The 24,044-nt window shown below is 47.8% G+C and overlaps 2 protein-coding genes across 6 annotated transcripts; one reads left to right on the top strand and one right to left on the bottom strand.

The window, feature by feature from the left end:
* Positions 1–55: 55 nt before the first annotated feature.
* LOC306649842 (pentatricopeptide repeat-containing protein 1, mitochondrial-like) lies at positions 56–16,623 on the top strand. 3 transcript variants are annotated; one of them, XM_079121238.1, is made up of 10 exons: positions 61–251; positions 2,195–2,694; positions 4,467–4,607; positions 7,714–7,932; positions 8,687–8,788; positions 11,075–11,776; positions 12,805–12,921; positions 13,720–13,902; positions 15,882–16,060; positions 16,490–16,623. In XM_079121238.1, exons 1-10 carry the CDS (start codon positions 134–136, stop codon positions 16,554–16,556), a joined length of 2,328 nt encoding a protein of 775 aa, XP_078977364.1. In that variant the 5' UTR covers positions 61–133; the 3' UTR covers positions 16,557–16,623. The 3 variants fall into 3 exon arrangements, with proteins under 3 accessions (XP_078977365.1, XP_078977366.1, XP_078977364.1); XM_079121239.1 differs by lacking the exon at positions 15,882–16,060 and having other exon boundaries at positions 56–251; positions 16,490–16,619; XM_079121240.1 differs by lacking the exons at positions 7,714–7,932; positions 8,687–8,788 and having other exon boundaries at positions 56–251.
* On the bottom strand, positions 16,461–24,042 carry BUD31 (BUD31 homolog). Of its 3 annotated transcripts, none has more exons than XM_079121309.1 (6): positions 23,727–24,042; positions 22,715–22,846; positions 21,905–22,027; positions 18,415–18,537; positions 18,064–18,230; positions 16,461–16,674 (listed from the first exon to the last, which is right to left on the bottom strand). In XM_079121309.1, exons 3-6 carry the CDS (start codon positions 21,996–21,998, stop codon positions 16,624–16,626), a joined length of 435 nt encoding a protein of 144 aa, XP_078977435.1. In that variant the 5' UTR covers positions 21,999–22,027; positions 22,715–22,846; positions 23,727–24,042; the 3' UTR covers positions 16,461–16,623. The 3 variants fall into 3 exon arrangements, with proteins under 3 accessions (XP_078977435.1, XP_078977434.1, XP_078977433.1); XM_079121308.1 differs by lacking the exon at positions 23,727–24,042 and adding an exon at positions 23,577–23,600 and having other exon boundaries at positions 22,715–22,851; XM_079121307.1 differs by lacking the exon at positions 23,727–24,042 and adding an exon at positions 23,014–23,498 and having other exon boundaries at positions 22,715–22,851.
* Between the last annotated feature and the right edge of the window lie 2 nt (positions 24,043–24,044).

Here is a 24,044-nt window from a genome sequence, read left to right as displayed (position 1 = left end):
GCCCGGAGCCCGCGTCGGCCCTTTCGCCTGTCCAGACCCTGCCAATAGATCGCGGTGTGCCGCCGCTCCGCCAGGCCCGGCTAGCCGCCAGCCGAACGCCTGCCTCGCCCGGCGCGCGAGTTCGCGACGCGGAATGCGCTTGCGCGTGGCCGGGTCGAGGCGCGCGTCTGTGAGAGGGTCACCCTGCGCCGCGGGGACCCGACCCGGGAGCGCGGAGGCCTGGGAGGCATTCACTTCGCTGGAAGGTTCGGGTGAGTTCCTGTTCGCTCCTCGTAGGAGTCCCGGCAGCCGGCGGAGACGCCCGGAGGGACGGCGAGTGTCCCGGGCGTCGTGGGGGGAGACCCGGGCTCTGAAGGCGGGTGGAGAAGGGTCAGGGTTGACCTGAGGGTGCCGAAGCGCGTCTTGGGGCCCTAGCGGGTACCTGCGAGGGAGCACGGCGCAGGGAGGCTCTAATTCAGGGTTTCAAACCTGGGTGAGAAAATTCCTTTATTTTCTCACTGGGGAACTTGGTATTTCCTTCTCTGACAGAGCAGCGTTCGCAGTGCCTTGTTTTTCAAGCGGGCATGAGTGTAAATGGTAGTTGGAAACGGTTTCTGTGGCAACTCTAGCTACCGTTTACATTCTTTTCTGCCTTGAAATTATGATGGGATCTTGTTATTTAATGCATTGAAAAAGAAGCACGTGTCCTAGCGTAGCCTGCATGTATCTATGTTGCTATAGCACTGTTGCAAGACCCCAGCAAATCTCTTTCTTCACCTCGCATAGGTCACTAATCTGTGCAATCTACTATCACCTCTGAGGTCTTTCCATCGGCAAAGACCTTAATATATTTTCCTGCTGTTAGCTGTTCTGATTTTTTTTAATTCAAGGATTTAAAACATGCAGACTGAAATCTCTGACTCAGTATTATCCAATAGAAATATAATGCAAGGCCGGGGCCTGGTACTAGGGATTAACAGGGACTCAGGAGGCTGAGGCAGGAGGACCCTGAGTTCAAAGCCAGCCTCAGCCTAAGCAATTCAGTGAGACCCTGTCCCTGCCACAAAAAAAAAAAAAAAAAAAAAAAAAAAAAAAATTATATATATAATACATATACATATGTATATTATATATATGGCACAGAAGTAATTTTAAATTTTCAAGTCACATTAAAAAGAAATTTCAAAGTTAATGTTAATAATATATTTTACTTAACCCAGTATGAGTGAAATATTTCAGGATTTTTGAAAACTTTTAATGTGTATTTTACATTGTTTTTTTTTTTTTATAAAAAGACTTCGAAATCCAATGTGTATTTTACCCTTAAAGCACATCTCCTTTCACATTGATCACACTGCAAGGGCTCTGTAGCCACATGTACCAGTGGCTGTTGTCTTGGACAGGATAGCTCTTGCCTGTTTGTCCACAAGTTTTGCATAAAAGAAACACTTATATTAGCTTCCCTTTGCAGAGGTCTCGAGTGCCCACAGATTTTTCCTAATAATGATAGTAACTATAACTTTTGAACACCTCTTCAATACCACACATTGTGCTAAAAGCGTCTCATGTAATTTCATTTTACAGCTGAAGCAATCAAGGCACAGGAAACCCAACTAACAGGCTTCTAGGACTCTAACTTGGCTCTGACTTTAGCATCCGTGTTCATAGATCATGACATAGATCATGATATTATAATACCAATAACTTATTAGCTAATAAGTGTTGACAGTGCCCCTGCTGTGCTGCAGGCTTCATATAAGAGATCTCATCTATTTTTTTTTTTTTTTTGTACTGGGGATTGAACCCAGGGGCACTTAACAACTGAGCCACATCCCTGTTTTTATATTTTATTTAGAGATAAGGTATCACTGAGTTGCTTAGGGCCTAGCTAAGTTGCTGAGGCTGGTTTTGAACTCATGATTCTCTTGCCTCAGTTTCCTGAGCTGCTGGGATTACAAGCATGGACCACCATAGCCGGCAAGATCTCACCTATTGCTACAGTGCTGTATGGGTAACCTTGTTGTTAATCTCAGTTTAGAGGTGACACTGAGGCCAGAGCGGTGAGTGCCTGGGGATATTTGTTTGACCATACTGGAATCTGAACTGAAGCTTTCTAACCTCAGGGCCCACTTTAACTACTTCTCTGTTCTCTTTCTGTCTTTTGTGACTTTGATTCTGAGTTGACTTCCATTTTTTTTTTCTCGATGTATTCCAGGCCCTGGTGGGACAGAAAAGTCAGAGATGGACCTTGTGAGACTTGTTTGGCTCTTCTCTAGGGCCCGCCCCATGGGGCTCTTGGGCCTCCAGCACCTTGACCTTCTTGGAGCCCAGTGGACAGGAGGCAGGGAGGGGCTTGTATTGAGGGCCATGGGGCCAACTCAGCCAGCATTAGCAGCCTTCAGCAGCTCCCCTTTGTCAGCTGCTTTTGAACCTGGGAACCAGAAGAATATGAGCAGCCTCCACTCATATTCAAGCCAGCCCAGCCCCACAGCCCCTCAGGAGGAAGAGGAGGAGAGCTTTGGAACCCTGTCTAATAAATACTCCTCCCGGAAAATATTCCACAAATCAACACCCCAGTTGTATGATCTACGGCTCAGGGAACAGAATGCTGAGGAAGAGGAGGAAGGGGAACTGGAGCCAGAACCATGGCAGGGCCGGAGAAACACCCCGTACTGGTACTTCTTTCAGTGCAAACGCCTAATCAGGGAAGGAAAGGTGACGAGCCTTGGGATTCTGCTCCCCTGCTAGCTCCGTATGTCGTGGGGGCCACCCAGCCTTCCCCGCACTAAGTGTTGAGATGCTCAGTGTTTAGTCCATGGGCCTTTTTTCTTCTCTGGCTTCACTGACCCTGCTAACCCACCAGTCTGATGGCATTGACTGTCCCCACTGCCGTTTTCATGTTCATATCTCCAGCTGTGTTCTTCCTGTGGACTCCTGATCAGCAGGTCCAGCTTCCTCCTTGTCATCTCCCTATGCTTATCTACACAGGCACCTGTACAGATTCAAGTCTGAAAGTTTTGTTCCCAGCCTTGTTTTCCCACACGCTCACTAAATGGCAAATCCTGTCATTTCATTGCCTAGGCCACATTTCCTTAGGTCATGCTTCATTTTTCTCCTTCTCTTACCAACTCTACCCCCAGTCTCTCGCCAGCCCTGACCAGTTCTCCCACCCTTGAATGTCCAAGCCTTCTCTTTGCCCTTCTCAGCTGTTAGAAACTCAGCACTTGTTGCTCTGATCACCTTCTGCCTTGTTGTCAACCACAGCACAGCGCTGTCCTGTTAACAGAAGGCAGATTGTGTTAATCCTCTCCCCCAAACTCCCAGTGTATTCAGTGGCATTAACGTCCATTTTCTGGCTGGGGGTGTACCTTAGTAGTAGAGAACATGCTTAACATGCTTGAGGCCCTGAGTCTAATCCCCAGCACCAAAAAAGAGAGAAAAGTTAATTTTTTAGGAATTGATAATGACGTTGCATTATGTTTCAAAATCTCTTGGAGATATATGCTGAAGTTCTTATGGATGAAAAGACAGGATGTTTGAGATTTGCTTTAAACATACTATTTGGAGGGGGCATGCAACAGGTGAAACAGGACTGGCCAGACATTTACAGTTGTAGTTATGCTGTTCTCTCTGCTTTTGTATACGTTTGGAAGTTTCCATAATGAAAAGTTAAGAAATAAAAACCAAAATCTTCACAATGATTTCTGAAGCCTGCAAGATCTGCCACCCTCATCCTCCACTCCTCCATTATCTCTCTATCCTCATCTCTTCCTCCTCCCTTACTTTGTTTCATTCACTTCAGCACCCCAACTTCTCATTCACCTTCTAGGCCCATTCCTGCCTCAGGGCCTTTGCACAGCCATTCCCTCAGAGAACCTCCTGGCTCCCTTCCCTGACCTTCTTCAGGTCTTTATTCATGCACCACCTGGCTCCTTGGCCATATCTAAAGATGAATCCCCACACCCTTCTTCCAGCACTCCCTTCTTTAATTTTTGTTCATAGCTGTGTGACCATTGACCATATATTTCTTCACTACTGCACTGTGTGCCTACCTTTTCACCCTAAAACATGAGCTTCCTGAGGGAGGAGCTTTTTCTTATTCATAGCCAGTGAATAGATCTTGCCAGGCTCATAGTAGGACTCAGTAATTATTGTTTGAATTAACAGATGAAAGTAATTAAGGGATGAAGTAGTGAACTGAGCATTTAAATATACATAAATGAATTTTTTGGTGCTAGGGAATCAACCCAGGGCCTCAAGCTGCGGAGCCACATCCCCCCTCTGTGAACCAAGGATTGAGGCGGGAGTGAAGTAGGGAGCAGAGATGGGCTAAGGTGACTGTGGTCTGTGACTAGTCAAAGGAAGCATGCTCACCCAGAGCCTGCCCTGCACTGTGTCGGTAGGGTTCCTCAGCCTCCCGCTGCTCAGGGTCTCCAAGGCCATTGGAGCCCTTGTCTCATCCCTCCCTTGTCTCCCTTTCCTGCCAGCTGGCTGAGGCCCTGGACCTGTTTGAGAGGCAGATGCTGAAGGAGGAGCGACTGCAGCCGCTGGAGTGTAACTACACGGTGCTGATCGGGGGTTGCGGGCGGGCTGGCTACCTGAAGAAGGCCTTCAGGCTCTACAATGACGTGAGTGCGCCACCTGGTAGCGGCCAGGGCTCAGAGAGTAGGTGCTTTGGAATCAAAAGGCTGGGTGCAGGTTCTGAGTGTGCCACTTGCTGGCGATCACTCTGGGCAGATGACTTAAACTCCTTGGTGGCAGGGATAAAATGAAGGTGATCTCAGGGGTTAACTCCTTATTGAGTTGACACCTTCAGCACCTGCCTGGGCCACAGGGGCCCATACAGATCCTTCCTTTTCTGCTGCTGTTCCTGGTTCATATTGCTCTTTACCCCCTGCACATGGCACCCATGTGCACTGGGCTTCCAAAGATGTCCTCTGAGAAAGTACTTTTGTCCTCCTGAAAGATCACCTTACTTTCCATTCTTTTACCTCTTTGGTGTGTCATCATTAGAAAGCTGTTTCCTTCAAGAGTCAAGAAAGGCTTGCTGGGGAGGTCTGTAGACTAGTGGAGGAGAGCCTGTCTCCTGTAGCCAGAAGCCAGGGGTTCCTTTACTGCAGCAGGGGCTCCTGGGAACTGTCACTTGGGACACTTTGCTCCAGGTCCAATGATCTGTAGCTGGAAGCAAGGGGGAGACATTGCACTTACAAATGGTAGGGTAACATATATATTTTAAAAGACCTAAATAGATTTAGTGGCACCCTGGAGATGTAGCTCAGTGGTAAAAGTGCCCCTGTGTTCAATTTCCAGTACTGCAAAATAAATACATAAAGACCTAATAAATGGTCATAGCATAGAAAGACAAGAGGTTTTTCTGACCAACTAGCTGGCAGAAAAGAGTTCACATGCCAGGCAGTGGGCAAGGAGGAAAAGGGGAGTTGGTCACCAGTTCAGTAGCAACTCTCGTTTACATTTGCAGGATTCTTAGGGTAACTGCCCTGCTATCAGCGCCTCAGAGAAGCCCAGGCTGCTCTATTTAACCTTTGTCATTCTGTATCCTTTGTTGCCTTTTGTTGTGAGTAGGGGTGGGGGGATACTGAGGATTGAACCCAAGACCTCAAGTGCTTTTTATTTTATTTTGAGACAGAATTTCACTAAGTTGTCCAGGCTGACCTTGAATTTGTGGCCTTTCTGCTTCAGCCTCCCAAGTTGTTGGGATTATAGGCGTGTACTAATTAGTATTTTATATTTATGTATTTATGTGTTTATGCAGTCCTGGGATTAAACCCAGGGGCACTTTACCACTGAGCTACACCCCCCAAGCCCTTTTTTATTTTTCATTTTGAGACAAGGTCTTGCTACATTCCCCAGCTGGCCTCAAACTTGCAATCCTCCTGCCTTAGACTTCCAAGTCACTGGGATTACAGGCATGTGCCATTGTGCCTGGCTTCAATTCATTTTTTAAATAGACATTTTATTTTTTAATAATTTTAGCTTTATAAAAAAGTTGCAGAGAAGGACAGAAAGCTCACACATACCTCTCACCCAGTTTCTGCATGTTGACATCTTATCACACAGTAATACATTAGTCAAAAGAAAGCACCCAATATCAAAGCATGGCTGGTATCTAAACTCCAGGCTTTATTTGGACTTCACCAGTTTTTCCACCTTCTGTTCCTGTATGCATTCTGGCCTTCCATGCTGGCACTGGCTCTTGTAGTCTGTGACGTTTTTTGAGTCTTCCCTGTTTTTCACAGCCACAACAATTTGGGGGAGCACTGGTCAGGTCTGGTATAGACTGCCTGTCAATGTGTTCAGCTTTCTCTTGAGAAAGGAGTTAGTGTGTGGGAAAAGACTAGCACAGAGGTAAGTGCCCTTTTCATGTCAGGGTGCACATGCATCAGCATGACTTATTGATGATATTAGCCTTGGTCACTTGGTGTAAGTGGTGTTTGCTAAGGTCTCTCCAGTGTGTGCTTATTCTTTTTCATTTTCTACCCTGTTTTCTGGGTATCCTTCACAACACTTAGGACTACTTGTGAGTACTTGATCATCTGCTGTTTATTTTCTAATAAACGCTTAATGAGGATAGGCTGGGCCTGTTCTGATCACTATTGGAGGCCACTGAGGGGATGTAGCAGGTCCTCAGTCACATCTATCAAATACATGATACACACAGAGTGTACATCTTCCTCCAAGTACACCGTATCATCTGCATTTTTCTCCCTTTTTTGGAAAAAAGCACTTTTTTGGAAAAAGCACTCTGCTTCTGTTATATCCTCAGCCCTTTCTACTTTATAATTTTGAAACAGGGTTTCACTAAATTCCCCAGGCTGTCTTGAAATTGCAATTCTCTTGCCTCAGCCTCCCTGTCTGCTGGGATTACAGGTGTGCATTATCACGCACAGCCCCTCTGCACTTTTCAGATAAGGAAATTGAGGCTGAGAGACAGGAAGGGACATATCCAGGGGAGCCCTGTTTGAGAGCTTTGGAACTGGGATTTGAGTCCCAAATGACCTGACTCTAGCAGGGCTCTTTACAGCTCCTCAGCAGCTTGTCACCTGCCCTCATTAGTCGGATGGCACTTCTCCAGGCAATAGTGAGTGCTTGGCTTTACTAGGAGGCTCTCAGATCCCAGTGCCTTCCCCAGCCACCTGGAGGCTTTACAGGTCCCGGGTTGGCCTCACTCCCAGAGTATGACTTAGATGTGGGGTAGTCCTAAGAATGTACATTGCTGTTGGCTGCTACCGGGTGGGGAGCCACCCAAGATCACTAACTTATACTCTTGTACTAGCCCCTGCATCTCTTTTAAGATGATGGTCTCATTCCCAGTTTCCCAAGGAAAACTCACTCAGTGAGCACTATGCTCCCTTTCCCAGAACAGATCCTCCCTATGGCCCCTTGCCAAGCAAGGCAATCTGGTTGGGCCTACATTTAGGGATTGAAAGACTCCTGCTGCAAGCACCCCAGGCCCAGAGCAGTCTTGACAAGTGCCCATGTGCTCAAGGAGAATGATTTTTTATTAGAATTGCTGGGGATGTAGTCTTAGTTTTCAGAATCCCTCTAGTAGAGTTGGGTTTAGATACCTAGATTTGAAATGTCCCTTGGCTCAGCCTTAGCCCCCAGCCAGTGGAATATGGTAACAGAGACCTCTCTAGGGTCTCTCGGGTAGCTGCTTGTCTATGCATGTGGCTGATCCTGGTACTGCCTCTTAAGTTTCTCTCATTTCAACAGATGAAAAAACGGGAATTAGAGCCCTCAGATGCCACATACACAGCCCTGTTCAATGTCTGTGCCGAGTCACCCTGGAAGGACTCTGCCCTCCAGAGTGCCCTAAAGCTCCGACAGCAGCTCCAGGCCAAAAACTTCCAGTTCAACCTGAAAACATACCACGCCCTGCTGAAAACTGCTGCCAAGTGTGCAGACCTAAGGATGTGCTTTGATGTGTTCAAGGTGGGGACACTGTCCTCTCTGTTTCACCCATGGGGGCCCAGTTCCCCCATGGCAGGTCTGAGGCAGAGGCTGTCTCTCCTTTCACCCAGAAGTTTCAGGAAAGATAAGACAGCTTATGCCGGTTATGGAGTTCACAGATGAATCTAAGACCTTGCCCTCAGAGGCCTTGGTCTGACAGATGGTAGGCTGTGGGGCAGGATGGGGAAGCAGGTAACCACCTACTTGGTAGGGAGCCCCTGTGCTGGCCACAGGGCCAGAGTAGGGGCTTGAGGTGCTGAGAGGTGGAAGGAATGTCTCAAGGAGGTAGCAGCCAATCCTGACACACCAAGGGGCCAGGGGGAACTAGATACACTACAAACAACGTGGTTGTGGGATTGTTCCAAAGATTCTAGAAGACCTGTCCTTCCACAGGTGAGGAAACAGGCCAGAGAACTGGGGGCCTTGCCCTCATGCTCACAGTTGGCCAATGATAGAGACTTTGAGACCAGCTCTGTGATTTGGAGCTTCAAGGCCAGGGACCATTATGGCTGCTGCAGTGGTCTGTGCAGAAATGCTGCCCATACTCATACTCACTGGCAGTTGGATGCTTTGCTCAGGAGCTGGTTCCAAACTGGCCCCAAGTGCCACATTTGGTCACTCAGTTAATTGAAACCCATGAACTGGTCCTGGCCCTAGTGGGTCAGACACCTATGTGAGTGGCCTGGACCTGGATCTGATTGCAGATTCTCAGTGGAGCTGCTTTGTTCCCTCCCAGGAAATCATCCACAAGGGTCATGCTGTCACAGAGGAGACCTTTAGTTTCCTGCTCATGGGCTGCATCCAGGACAAGAAGATAGGCTTCCGACTCGCCCTACAGGTCTGTCCCTTCCACCCTGCCTTCCTGCCCTCCTTCTGCTGTACCCCACACCAGGAGTGCAAAACAATGATCCTTTGTGCCTTTCCTGAGCTTCTGCTACTGTGCTATGCCAGGCATTTTTATATTTGCCATACTTTGTCTTTCTCAGCAGCCATTGTGAGGCTCACTGCTCCCATTTTACAGATACCCAGGAGATGAACCCATGGAGCTACCAGGTCTCAAGTGAGGGCACAGCCAGCCCATACTTCTCACTGTGCTGGGTGGCCAGCCCAGACCCCTTAAGGCTCATGGTCCCTGACAACCTGTAGCTCACTCACTGGTGTCCATGTTCAGCCCTCCCCACACTTCCTCTCTCCACTCAGCATCTGCAGGTGCAACCCAGGAATGTGCACTTAATCCCAAAGTCAAACATGCAGCTGTAATCCCAGTTTAGCCCCCAAGAGATAATGCACCATGTGGGAAACTGGTGTCAATGTTGGTGCCATATCTGCTTCTGAAGTCATAGTGGGCCCTCTCTCCTAAAGTGTGCTCCACAGAAGCAGCAGCAACCCCATCTAAGCTTCCTGTGTTCAAATCTGCATTTCAGCAAGCTCCCTGGGCACTTTGCACAGTCTATGAGTCCCCTAACATGGGATAGCCTGGGGTCAGATGCTCTGATCCCCTCTGAAGAACCCTCTGCAGAAGCAGAGGCTAGCTGGCCATCATCTGACCCTCACAATCCTCTACAGTGGAAAACAAAACAAAACAAAACAAAACAACCAAGATGTAGGTAGTTACTCTTCTTTACTTAGATCTGTTCTGCTTAGAAATAACCTATTATAGCACTGGTCTATTTGTGTTACCCACTTCTGAACTGCTTCTGCTAGACACTTTAGCTCCATTTTTCAGGTGAGGGAACTGAGACTCACAAAAGTTAGTACCTGCCTGAGGTGCTACTAAGCCACTAAGCCACTAAGAGCTGGGACTTAAACTGATGTTTATTTGACTGTAGAGCCTGAACCCCAACTGCCATAGGATAGTGTGTGTGTCCCTTAAACTTCCATCTGTCAACCATTCCTTGGTGAGTAAGTCTGCCAAGTCCCTGGACTTCTTCAAGACCCTGCCATGGTGGGCAGTGGCCCCCTTGCAAGACTCACCCAGCTGGGGCCTAACCTGCTCCTCCACATCTGCACACTCATCTCTGAGGAAGGCAGGGTGTCAGATGTGTGCCCTAATCCCAGGTTGAGCGTAGACTCCAGCTGAGCCCACACAGCAGAGTGAACCTCCTGTGGTCTCTTAGAAATGTATCTGGGCAAATGTCAGAGATGATCAGAGCTGCATTTGTTTATCACACACTGAATGTACTAGATATCATGCAGCAGAGATGAAAATGATCTTGTCCCATGAGCAAATGGAGGCTGGGGCCCACAGCTGGTGAGGGTGCAGGACTTCAGCTGCAGCTAGTCTGACTCCAGCACTGCAATCTGCTGGCTCCAAATCTGGCTCCATGCTGCCCTGGGCTAGACTCTCAAAGAATTCTCTGTGGCCTCAGCAGCCCAGGTCTGAGGCTGGGCATGTAGCAATCACTCAGGAGGTACAGCTGGATCCCATTCTTAAAAGCCAGGCTAGACTATTCCAGAACCTAGCCTCTATAGCCATCCCTCCCTTAGGTATGGGACCCTGAGGAGGGGCAGAGGGATGAGACTGTGAGAACAATTTTGGAGTGAACTTGAGGAAGGAGGATTTGCAGGCCCCTGTGAGGCCTCCCAGGGAAGGAGTTTCAGAATTCTGACAATTTTACTTGTCAGAGCCTGGTGCAGTTTAGACATTTTTCTTGAGATGTGGTCTTACTATGTTGCCTTATCTAATTTTGAACTTCTGATCTCCAGTGATCCTCATGGCTCAGGCTCCTGTGGGCTGGGACTAATGTTGCATTCTGTGTGCAAGACTCCTTTTTTAATTTGGTCGTACTGGACATGGAACCCAGGCCTCGTGCTTGCTAGGCAAATGCTGTGCCAGTGAGCTATACTCCAGACCTTCTCATGCCTTTTGAGTGTGCTGGTCTGACTGCTTATTGCCAGTGCCAACCTCTGCTGAAGGCTTTTTTTGTTTGTTTTTTAATTTTTCTTTTTGTAGTTGTTGATGGACAGCATGCCTTTATTTTATTTGTTTATTTTTATGCAGTGCTGAGGATCGAACCCAGGGCCTCACATGTGCTAGGCAAGCGCTCTGCCACTGAGCCCCAGCCCCAGCCCTTGCTGAAGGCTTTTATGAGGTGGGAACACAGCTGATGTTTGTTTCCTGCAGGTGTGGAGGCAGATGCTGAGCCTGGGACTCAAGCCAACCCGGCATGGCTACAACTTGCTGTTGGGGGCAGCTCGGGACTGTGGCTTGGGGGACCCAGAGGTGGCCTCCAGGCTGCTCCTGAGACCCAGGAAGGAGACACTCCTGCTCCAACCCCCATGCAGGCAGAAGGCAGGGAGGAGAGGCCCTTCTGGGGCTGATGGTGTACTGACCAGACTGCATGTGGAGACCATGGAGAAGGAGCTCTTCTTGGAACCTTCTCAGGCAATTGAGGGACTTCCAGAGCCCTGGGAGGCCCTAGTGCCCAGTAAGGCACAACCTGAGGTGGAAACCAAGGCAGAGCCTGACCACACAGCAGCACCCACCCCAGTGGCCCTGAAGCTACCTCCCTTGGAGCTGGAGATCAACCTCCTGACCCTTGAGACTATCTCCCCAGCTGTGATCTCCTTTGGGACAGTGACCACCCCTGCTGACAGGCTAGCCTTGATAGGGGGCCTGGAGGGCTTCCTGGACAAGATGGCAGAGCACGGGCTCCAGCCTGACATCAAAACCCTTACGCTGCTGGCTGAGGTGGTAGAGCCTGGGAGCCCTGCAGAATCCTCACTGCTGACTGTTCTAGACAGGCACCAGGTGGAGGCTGACGTGACATTCTTCAACACACTGATGAGGAAGAAGAGCAAACTGGGAGACCTGGAGGGGGCGAAGGTGAGGGCTCCAGGGCAGACTGTGGGCTTGTCAGGGACTCTTCCCTTGTTCCTGACCCTTGGACCTTGGAACGTGGCTCATCTGTCATCTGGAGCCCTGTTCCAGGTCTGGCCCTGGGTGAAGCTGGAAATTGAGCCAGTCACCAGCCAGGTGCACCCCTGCTGTCCCCTGCCATCCTCATGGAGCTCACAGATTGGTAGGGAAGGGAGGTGTCATTGGTACCTTGGTAAGGGGGTAAGGAGCAGGTGGCGTGGGAACAGGGCTGCAGTGTCACTCAGCCAGGCATTGGAGTCCAAGTGCCTGCACACATTAAGCTTACTCTGCTCTGGACACTCTTCTTAGAGCTTCACATCCATTCACTTCTGAGCAGACCAGAGGCACTACTGGCATGTGCATGGCTTCACAGGTGGGATATTTGGGCTTTTGACAGGGTTTTGGCCATTCATATAATGTTTTGTGTGATTGATTTTTTTTTTTTTAACTAGAAGCACTGCCCTGTGCATTTGTGAGGGTCAAAAGTGACAGAGCATTGCCTCTGCCTTCAGACCCACAGTGCAGAGCACAGCTTTCTCTGGACAGGTTAAACATAGAGCCCTTCCCCAGTGGTCCTGGACCCAGGCAGGCTGAGGGGGTCACCCTCTTCATACCTGACCTGGTGCTCCCTCAGCCAGCACTTCCCACCGTGGGCAGTGTTGCCTTCTGCTCTGGATCGTGAACTCTTGAGGCAGCTGGTACTCAGACTGGAAGACTGGCTGAAGAACTGGAGGCAGAAGGTGGGAGGCAGGAATATGAAGGGCAGTCATAGAGAAGGGACAGAAGGCTGGCAGTCAGGGGGCATGTGCTGGGGAGCTGGGTCCTGTAAGGCAGACTAGGCAGGACTTGGACCTGAGTGCTGAGTTGGGGCCAGAGGCATGAAACTTGTGAGCAGAGCTGTGCCCCTGGGGTCTTGGGCATCCAGCCAGGCTTCACCAGAAAGCCTCAGAAGGGTTGGTGGGTCACATGTTATAGTGACATGTCTGCTCTGACAGGCACTGTTGCCAGTCCTGGCAAAAAGGGGAATCATTCCCAATCTACAGACGTTCTGCAACCTGGCCATTGGGTGCCGTCGGCCCAGAGATGGTCTACAGCTGCTTGCAGACATGAAGGTAAGGGGACTTGGGCCCCTATGGAGAGGGGGGACAGGCCTGGGACCCAGCACCCCGGAGGGGTAGGAGGTATGTCCAGAGCAGAGATGGACCAGAAGTCCTATCAGGAGCTGGGTGCATGCCTGTAATCCAAGCAGCTCGGGAGGCTGAAACAGGAGGATCTCAAGTTAGTGAGGCCCTATGCAATTTAATGAGACCCTATCTCAATATAAAAATTAAAGGACTGGGGATCCAGCTCAGTGGTAAAGTGCTCAATCCCCATTACCCCCCCCTACAAAAAAAAAAAAAAAAAAAGGAAAACAGAAATCCTGTGGGGCAAAGGGTAGCTTTCACAGCCCCTGAACAGTTCTCTTACACATCCCACTGGGCCCTGGAGGCTTTGCTAAGTGGACTTCACCTGTTCACAGCAGAGTGTGCTTCCTGGGTGGTTTGTCTTCACCTGTTGCATCACCCAGCCAATGCTGGCTGCTTTTCTAGGCTGACCACCACTTTTCTGTCACCAGAAAACTCAGCCAGGAATGAGAAAGTGGTTGCCTCCTGTCTCGTTCTCTGTCTCTCAGTTATCTCAGTCTTTCTCCTCCCCAGTTCTCCAGGGGTTGGGGCACATGCTTTCCTTTTGGAGGGGGAGGACAGCCTGTTGTTGCTTTGAGGTTCCACCCTTGTGTTCCTGGTGGCTGGTCACCAGTCTAATAACCAGCAATTAGACTGGGCAGCTCCCCAAGCTTCTACAAGACTGACACAGCAGACTGGGCTGTTCAACAGGTGTCGTCATCTAATTGTGTGATGTCCATGTTCTAGAAATCCCAGATGACCCCCAACACCCACATCTACAGCACTCTAATCAACGCAGCCCTCAAGAGGCTGGACTACACCTATCTCACTGACATCCTGAAGGATATGAAGCAGAACAGGGTGCCGGTGAATGAAGTGGTCATCCGCCAACTGGAGTTTGCAGCCAAGTACCCACCCACCTTTGACCGGGTATGTGCACTAGGCTCTGAAATGCTCATTGTCTCCTGAACCATGGCTGTTCCTGGTTCTGACCTTTTGGGATTGGCATTTCCTTGCTTAAGATCAACCAGCAGCTTCCCTTAAGTCCTTAGGTGTAGCTAGTGAGTCCTTGTTTGTGTGGCTCATTTCATCTCTCAGGCCAGTCTTCTCATGATTGATGGTTGGTCCACTGTCCTTTTTCCTCCTCAGTATATTCATATTCCTTCTATTTCAAATAGGCTTCCCTAGCTCCTCCTATAGCTCTGCTTAAATAGCCCTTTCTCAGAGGTGCCCTGCTGCAGCCCTCCCCACCTCTCAACATACAGCTCTGATCCCTTATTTATAACTTGGGGCTGGGAATTGAACCCAGGGGTGCTCTGCCATTGAGCTACATCCCGAGTCTTATTTTTGAGACAGGGTCTCACTAATTTGCTGAGACTGGCCTTGAATTTGTCATCCTCCTGCCTCAGTCACCCATGTTACTGGGATTATGGATGTGTGCCACTTGCCCAGCACAACCCTGTTTCTTGTGCCACGGTGTATGGTCTTTATTTTCACTGGTGACTTTTTGCCTTTCCTAAATCATAGACTTCTAGAGGTGGAGATGGTCTGCCTTGTCCAGCTGGGTTCCAAGTGCCTGCATGTTGCTTGGTACTCAGGTAGACTTTTCTGTCTCGTGGGTGGACAGCAGCACAGCAGTGATGGGATTCGTTTGAGAATGACCATCTCTCTTCCTGCTGCTGCTCAGGATATCAGGCTGTGGTGTTTGGTTTTATGCAGACCCTGTAGAGACAGAGAATCCAGGGCAGTCGTGACCTGAAGAGAGACAGTAAATGGGCCAGGGCACGCTGAGCCATGCAACCAGGGACTCGGGCACCTTGCCAGGAATGGCACTTGAATGCTGTTTTGAAGGATGTGTAGGAATGCTGGGGAGCACAGGGCCGGGTATATACCAGGCAGAGGGCACGCCTAGGTGTCTTGATTTTTCCCGTGGATTCCTGAGTTATTGTATATTCTGGATACTAGTCTTTTGTCAGTTGCATGTTGCAAACATTTTCTGGTTAATGGGTCATCTCTACCACTAGGTCTCTTCAATAATCACAAGACTACCTGAGGCCTAAAGTTTCCTATATTCAAATCACAGACTCCCTATGATGGAAATATAATGGTTTATATTTGTTTGTGATTGTCAGATTTTGCTATTTGTGTACTCTGGCTATATTAGGTACATTCAAGTTTAGAATTGCTAAAAATCTTTTTAACCAAACCTTTTATCATATGTGGTAATGGCTATCTCTGATCGTTCTTCTGCCTATTTTTTATGTATCCCCACCCCTTTATTCCAACAGTACCTGGTGTGTCTCCTTCCTCCTTTTCTTACCTCCCTTCCATGGAGATGGCTGCAGTAGTCCCAAGGTGATAGGTGAGAGGGAATTGGAGGCTGTGTTCTGGAGAAGGTAGAGTTGGTGGGACAGTCATTCTAGTTTGGGGGACTCTGACATCCATAGGTTGAAGAACAGCACAACCCACATTCATGAGGAAAGATGGCTGTTGGACAGATGGTGGTCTGGCCTGCTACATGGAACAACTTTGCCTGGAATTTTTTTTGGTACTGGGGATTGAACCCCGGAGCACTTTACTACGGAGCTACATCCCCAGCCTTTTTTAACTTTAGACCTGGTCTCGACAAATTGCTAAGGGCCTTGCTAAATTACTAAGGTTGGCTTTGAATTTAAGATCCTCCTGCCTTAGCCTCCAGAATCACTGGGATTACAGGCATCTGCCACCGGAATTTCTTCCTTAATGGTAGCAAACTCTCATGTTGAATGTGAAGTTTTTCTGCCCTGTCCCCTGTAGCCTCCTGGAAGCAAGAACAGTGGGGACCAGCTGCCAGGGTGTGAGAATAGCTAAAGATGACAGTGATTCTGATCATCAGGACTTCCCTGAACCCCATGCTTTTCCAATTACAGTACAAAGGGAAGAACACTTACTTGGAGAAGATTGATGGCTTCCGAGCTTATTATAAGCAGTGGCTGAAAGTGATGCCAGCAGAGGAAACCCCCCATCCCTGGCAGGAGTTCCGGACCAAGCCCAAGAAAGACCAAGACACTGTGAGGGATGCTGGTGTAGATGGAGTCCTTGGGGGCAGGTAACAGAGTACACAGCTAGAACAAAGTGCCTGGACCTCTTGATGCTTGACAGGAGCATCCAGAGTCCCTTCCATATTAAAAACAAGCAAACATGCTGGTACCTTCCCTGAGTTGGACTGCAGTATTTTATGGGTACAGCTATGAGGACAAACACTAGGCCCAAGGTGCCCAAGTTCACAGCAGGTTCAACAGCAATTTAGGTCACCTCTGCACACCATCCCAGGTCAGTTTCACCTGGGAGACTGTCATCCCCATCACTGATGAGCAAAGTAACTTGTTTGTGGTTACACAGTACCTATGAGGTGGAGCCAGGACTAAGTCATAAAGGTGTCTGTTCCCTCGGGCCTGGCACCCCCCACCAGGTTCCAGTTTGCTGCTCTGAAAGAATGGACACAGGGCCCGAGAGGTTTCAGGTTTTATTTTAACAGATCACACCTGGTGAACACCAAAGCCTTCACCTGTAGAGGTGCTCCAACACGCCTGAGGCACTGCTGAGAAGAGCTGCTCCCAAGAAGCGGGTGGCATGGTCCAAAGTCCAGGGAGAGGGCCAGGCCCAGAGGCCTCAACCAGAGCAGCCCCGACAGCCACAGTGTGTGCACTCGATGATGCGGCCCTGCAACAGAGGACAGCTGAGCTGCTGCACCTGGCCACATACCCACATACCCCACCCCTCCTGCTATGAAGGGCACCAGCAGTACTTCCTGCAGAACACCTCTCAGAAACCTCTGCTGGATAGTTCTGACGGGAACTTCAGTGCCCTCATGACCACGTGAACAGCTACTGTTCACACTGAAGTTACATTTGTGTGTTTAATTTATGCAAATTCAACATACACAACTGCCAAAAAGGAAAAAAAAAAATCTGTGTGGATGTCTCATTACTTTACTTGTGGGCTAAGGTGGGTGCTACTGCTCAGAGGGCTCAGTGCCAGGGGCCTCATGGTGCCCCTCTGCTGGGACACTGGGGCAGAAAGGTTACTTGAGTTACTGTGGCCTGCAGGACAGTCTTGTCTGGCCAGCAGACTAAAGACCCTAGAGCAGTGGTTTGTGTTCATTTTATTTTTTCAGCTCTTTTTTTGAGGAGCAAGAGTTAGCAAACAATATCCTCTGCTGAAACCCAGCCAAGTCAAAGGTAGCCTCTGTAAGTGTGAAGCAGGACCCCTGCTCTAACACCCCCGTGGAATCCTGGGGCTCTCAGGACAGGGCTTCTGCTGCTCTGCCACCCCCACCCTCATGCTCACACGCAGCCTTCCCTCCAGAGGCAGCCCTTCCCACTGCTGAGTACGCTCATGCCTGAGCTTCCACATGGTGCGGGCAGACAGCTACCTGCTGAGTTACCGCCTGCAGCACTGAGCCAAAGCTCTAGGAACTCACTGCAGCATAAAGGGGCCCATGGAATAAGGCACCGGTGGGAAGCTAGGGGGGAAAATGGCCAAGCTGAGAGATGGTATATCTGGCCTGACCTCCGGCTGGGCCAACAATCTGGCCAAGAGGCTATACAACATCACCACTGAGTGCCAGTATCTAATGTCTGCCTTGTTCTGCAGCTTCATTTAAGAGGGGCTCAAGCCCTGAGCTCAGCTACTGTTACACACCCAGCACCATTCCCGTGGTGCCCTGCCTAGCTGTGAAACAAAGTTCTGACAAGAAGTAAGTGGTGACATTAAAAGGGGCAGGAACTCCAACTGACCAGCCACCCTTCCCTAATGTAGCTTCGTACCACCACAGGGGCAGATACTGCCACCTCCACTTCCTAAATAAGGAAAGGGGTTGTTACTTGCCCAAATGTGGACTTGAGACTGACCCAAGACCTAACAAGATTACTAAGCCCCACCTAGCATGGATCCCTGAACAGGGGACTCACTCCTGGGAGGGATGGCCTGCAGGATTCCAGTGACAGAATGGCATTCCAGCCAAAACAAATGCTATAAGCCCCCTTGGAGTCAATTAGTTTATAGAGTTTTGAAGTGAAAACAACATCAAATTTGATCATCAGGCATTACCACTTCCAACTTGCTTTTGGGAACCCGGCAAATGCAGTTAGTCCCAAAATTGGTGTCCCGAGTCTGAATGCACCGCAGGCAGCACAAGTTCTCATAGCCCTGCTTTTTCCACTTTGCAATCAAATTTTTGTCTGCATAACCTTCTTTAATACAATATTCATAGAGTTCTGTCAAAAGATGGGGAAAGGGCATCAGATCATGGTGTAACAAACCTGCCTCCACCCTTGATTCAAAAGAAAAATTTGCCCATTTTTAGTGGTAAAACAACTCGATGCTCGATGCACAAGAATCACTGCTTAATTTTGAAAGCTACTCAAATTCAAAGGGTTAAGAAAGAACTTAACCAATTACCTCTGCTTATGGCTTTCCGCTTATAAAAGAGGTCAAAGATATAGCGGGTTTTCTGGTGGTGGATCCTGAAAATGGGCCACAGAGATTCCACTTTTCTTTTTCCCTCATGAGGTTCTGTTTCAGCTGGGAAGAAAAAAAGTGTATGTTTGCTTTGAGGAACAGAATTAGTCTGCACAGGACGATGTTTTTGTTTTCCAATAACTACATATAATGAATAAATACAACTTTATACCCACTAAGATGGCAAAATGATGGACATTAACAAGTGTTAGGGACAACATGGAGAAAACAGACTCCATACACTGCTGATGGCAATACGAAATAGTGAAGCTGCTGTGGAATAGTCTGGCAATTCCTCAAGAAGTTAAATATATATGGGCATTGTGGTGCATGTCTATAATCCCAGCAACTCGGAGGCGAAGGCAGGAGGATCACAAATCTGAGGCCAGTCAAGCAACTGAGGAGGACACTGCCTCAAATGAAAGATAAGAAAGGGCTTGGAATGTAGCTCAGTGGTAAAGCACCCCTGGGTTTAATCCCTACCCGCCCCCCCAGAAAAGTCAAACCTAAGGAGTTATCATATGACCCAGTAATTCCACTCTTAGATACATACCAGAGTACTGAAAACATACATACATGTGCAGACTTGTACATGACTATTTGTAGAAGCCAAAAAAGTAGAAACAACCCAAATGTCCATCAACTCAAGAATGGATAAATAGCTGGGTGTGGTGATGCACACCGGTAATCCCAGCAGCTCGGGAGGCTGAGGCAGGAGAATCTCGAGTTCAAAGCCAGCCAACAATTCATCAAGACCCTAAGCGACTTAGTGAGACCCTATATCCAAATAAAACACAAAAAAGGGCTGGGGATGTGGCTTAGTGGTTAAGTAACCCCGAGTTCAAGCCCTGATACTGGAGTGGGGAAGCGATGGATAGTGTGTGGTCTATTCATACAATGGAATATTATTCAGCCATAGAAAAGAATGAAGTACTGATACAGGCTTCAACATGGATGAACCTTGAAATGTAGAACTGTGGCTGCACAGTCTCTGAACATACACTTTAAAGGGGTCAATTTTATAGTGTGTGATTTATAGTAATAAAGTAATATTAAAAGGAAAGCTAAACATTTTTAATTTAGTCTTTTAGATGAGATAAATCAGAAAACGTAGATATAAAAAAGTCATTTAACAAGCTAGGCATGGTGGTGCATGCCTGTAATTCTAGCAGCTTGGGAAGCTAAGGCAGGAGGATCTCAAGTTTAAAGCCAGGCTCTGCAACTTAGCAAGGCCCTAAGCAACTCAGTGAGACCCTGTTTCTAAATAAAATATAAAATAGGGCTGGGGATGTGGCTCAGTGGTCAAGTGCCCCTGAGTTCAATTCCCAGTACCAAAAAATAAAAAAAATAAATAAAAATCATTCAACAATGACCTCTCCACACCCTGGTTTGTCTGTCTCTCTGGATGTCTTTCTATAGCATAATACTTTCTCAAAATATCCTGGGTCTACAGAGGTGCATTCTGATCATCCTTGAAGTACCTCCAGTTTCATTTCCCTGCCAAAATCCTTTAGGGCTCAGGAACAGCCAAAACAAACCACCAGCCTGAAGAATTTCAGCACAGGTGTGAAGGAGACAACTCCTTCAATGCACATACCCACTGCAAGGCAGTTCTCTTTCTTTGAAATTACAAGTAGACCTTTGTCTATCACCTCTCAGTGTTTAGGGCAAAGGAGAGGCAAGAAGCAATCAAGAAAATTATACCTCCATTTTCTGCCAACCTGTAAGCCATTCTATTACTTAGTTTTTATAATTTAGTTCAACAAACAAGTCTGTAACTGAAGCAAAAAGTCAGGTGTGAAGGACCCAGCAAGCCTGCGTGCTTGCTATGGGAATGCCTTGCTCTAGGTGCTCAAGGAATGGCAGTGGGCAAGCAAAGTCCTGTACCCTGGACATCTGCATAGTCTTGGTTCTTGAAAACATCTCAGATTTTACCTGTCCAGACCTGAAATCCTCATTTGCCCACCCAGAAGCTCATCCCTTTTCTGACTAGCCATCCTTGACATCCCCCTTTCTTTCAATCTGGCAAATCTGGAGGTGCTAAGCATGCATTCCCACGTGGTGAAATTGGCTCTAGGCTCTAGCTTTTGCCTCTCTCCAGTCTGCTTTGTCCCCAGAGCTCATGACTGTTCCCAACAATAAAGCCAGGTATATACTCGGGCTTTTGTTATAGTGAAAAAAGAATATGAACTAGGTCTGAAGCCTATGTGTTAATCAACAATGAGAGAGAGCAAAGAAATGCCAAAAGACTATAACATAAATAAAAATAGGAGAGCTGTGTGTGGTGGTGCATGCCTGTAATCCCAGCAGCTCCTGAGGTTGAGGCAGGAGAATCACAAGTTCAATGCTAGCCTTGGCAACTTAGTGAGACCCTGTCTCAAAATATAAAGGGCTGGGGATGTGACTCAGTAGTTAAGTGCCCCTGGGTTAAAATAAATTAATTAATTAAATAACTCCCAGAAGAAATAAAAATCACATATATCTAAATACAAGGTAAACTGACCCTCTCAAAATCAATCCTTGTCTTGGGTTCAATCCCCAGCACCACCAAAAAAGAAAAGAAAAAGAGTCACCCCTAAAAGAGGAGTAGTTTTGTTTGTTTTTAATTCCAGCTCACTCCCATTTCCTTTATCTTGACACAGGGCTGTTTGGAGAAGAACCAAACCTTGTCAACTGCAAGTTCTGGGAATTTAATAGATGTTACTTGGCAATACTAGTTGTGAAAACAGGAAGCAAAGTAATTTAACACTGACTTAGTAATGATTGCTGAAGGTATGACCTCATAATAACAGTAGTTTGATTTGTTCTAAAAAAGCATTTAAAAGGTGGCTTTAGGGGTTGGAGGACATATAGCTCAGTGGTAAAGCACTTGCCTAGTATGCACAAGAGCCCAAGTTCCATCTCAGCACCACAAAAAGAGTTGCTTTAAATAGCAATTCAGACTTGTGGTTTCAGATACAAATTTCAAACATAGCATACCACACAGGTTCACAAAGTGCAAGATCACACACCATTTAGAGGAAAGTAATAATAGTGCAGTCTAGGAAACTCCTAGATGATGCAAAGACTGATGAAGAGAATAGTGTCAAAGACCCAGGTCACAAGAAAGTGAATAAAAATATTTCCTAAAATGTGAAAAAGAGTAGCATTTGCAAGTAACCATACATGATTGTAAACACACAACGAAAATACTAAGTAATTATAGGTAGACTATTTGACCTATATTCCCTCAAGCTCTGTATTGAAATTGGTCAAAACAACTTTTTTGAGGACCATTTCATCAACTTATTGTACTTTCCAGCTCTTTCAGCATTCTGAGTTAATAAACAAAGCGTGCCAGTGTCAGCTTGCTATAGTGAGTCTGTGCCTGGCCCCAGAGGTACCTAAGCCCACAACCCTCTGAAGCCCGCCACAGAAGCACCCCACTCACCTTCTCTCATCTTTTGATCTAATTCATCCAGTGTTGGCTCAATCAACTCCCAGCCATCTGGGGGAGCTTTCCTGCTTCTTTTGACTTTAGGCATTTTCCTCCCACAAGATAATGTACAAAGATCTGAGGAAGAAAATTAAATTAATTGGTTTCTGAGTCTCAGATTACTCAAGGCCTCTGCCAGCCATTGTTTGGTACACATTCACTTCCTTGAAGAGGTCCAGGGTAGTAACTATAGGAAGGAGCTCAGCATCTAGATTGCCTGGGTTCAAATTTTGGTTCTGCTACTTACTCACTGTGATCTTTAGAAAACTACTTAACCTCCATAAATCTTGGTTTCTTCATCTGTAAAATGGGGTTAAGACCTTACCTTATGGGGTCATTGTGAATTATTATAATTCATGTCACAATGTAACATGCCTGATGTGTAGTATGCTTAACAGACATTTCTGCTGTTATGTTTTAAAATATTTTTTAGCTGTCAATGGATGTTTTACTTTATTTATTTATGTATATGCAGTGCTGAGGATTAAACCCAGGGCCTCACACATCCCAGGCAAGTGCTCTACCACTGAGCCATAACTCTAGCCCCTCTGCTATTATTATTAACTAATGTCTATATTCTGGTCTTGTATTGGTTACTGGGAATACAGAATAAGCAATTAAAGCACAGCCTCTACCTTAGAAGGTGACCTTACAGTAGAGACAAAGACAAGTGAAAAAGCAGTTACAATAGTGTGAGGGCTACAGCTGAGGGAGCAAAAGGGATGAGTGTTTAAAAGGGAAAAGATAGCTACTAAGCCACAGTACCTTAGGCTCTCTTTCCCAGGAGTGTAATAAAAAGTTCTCTGGGTCTCTGCAGTTACAGACTTAGATTCTTATTCAACTTTACCAATTACTTTGTGACTTTGGAGAGATCACTTTCCCTCTTTGATCTTCAGTCTCATCTGTAAAATGAGGGAGTAGATTAGCTGGTAGTCAGTTACTTTCAGACCCAAAGAACAGGTAAAGTCCATACAATAGGAAAGTCCAAATCTAAACAGCAAAGAATATTTTTCGGACTACATGGCATTTCCTAGCTGGCAATGAGAGCTCAGGTTATCTCTTACCTTTAACATAGGAGGCTCATCTCTCCCAAATTCATTCAGTTCGTGCCACTTTAAGATCCCCGACACTCTATAAGGCCTCACCCCTACTCCTGTGCGCCTCTTCTCATAATCTCTCCATAACCTTACAGATGAGGAGTCAGACTAAGAGTGGAGTCAGGATCGCAAAGCTGGAAACTGTCAAATTCTGACTCTGAATAGGGGCTCCTGATTCCTAAATCAGTGGTCCTGCGCAGAGGTGAGAGATGGATGGAATCTGATCCCTGCTCCAGGGCAAGAGCCGGTAACAAGAGAATCACTTTCCTTTGATCCAGGGAAATTCGAGGGCCCTAGTCCAACCTGGTATTCACAGGAAGGCTCTCGGGGGAGGTAAGCAGACCAAGGGGAAAGAGGTATTGGGCGATCTTAGGCTGGAAAAGAGGTGAGGAGGAGGAAAGATGTTACAGCCAGGAATGGAGGGAAGGTTCATAAAAAGGACAGGATCTAAACTGGGTCTAGAAAAACAAGCAGTACTCAGAAAAAGGATCCGGTAGAGAAAACGGTGTGAAAAGCCAAGAGGCAAAGACTTCAAATCTACCATGACCTCGGTAGAACGAAAAAGGCGCCGACTCCGGTCTCTCGGTCCAGACGCTCAGATTGCCCTCCCGTCCCGCTCGGACCTCAGGTGTCGGCCCCGGCAGTTGCCAAAGTACAATACTTGGGAACAGAGAAAAAACACTCACCGGAAACCCAGCACCTAGGGCCGCCGCTGCTCTATTGACGACTTCCGCCCCTCCGGGGTCTTTTCAGGATGAAACCCCGCGGAGCCCCGCCCCAACTCGCGCGGAGATTACGTCACGTTAGGTGTCCGTAGTGTTGCCTGTATAGAATTTCGGCGCTGCTGTCGCCTCTTGTCCTCACTTCCCGGGAGGTGGCCAGCACGGCTACGCGTCTCCCCAAGCGGGGAGAGTAGGGGCGCTGTAGCCCTGAACTAGACTCAGGCGGCTCTCGGGACAGTCCGACTTCGTGCGCCGGCCTCCGCGAGGTCCCGGTCC

Source organism: Sciurus vulgaris (genome assembly GCF_902686455.1).
Source record: "Sciurus vulgaris genome assembly, chromosome: 18".
Lineage (NCBI taxonomy): Eukaryota > Metazoa > Chordata > Mammalia > Rodentia > Sciuridae > Sciurus > Sciurus vulgaris.
This window is presented reverse-complemented; position numbering and strand designations above follow the sequence as displayed.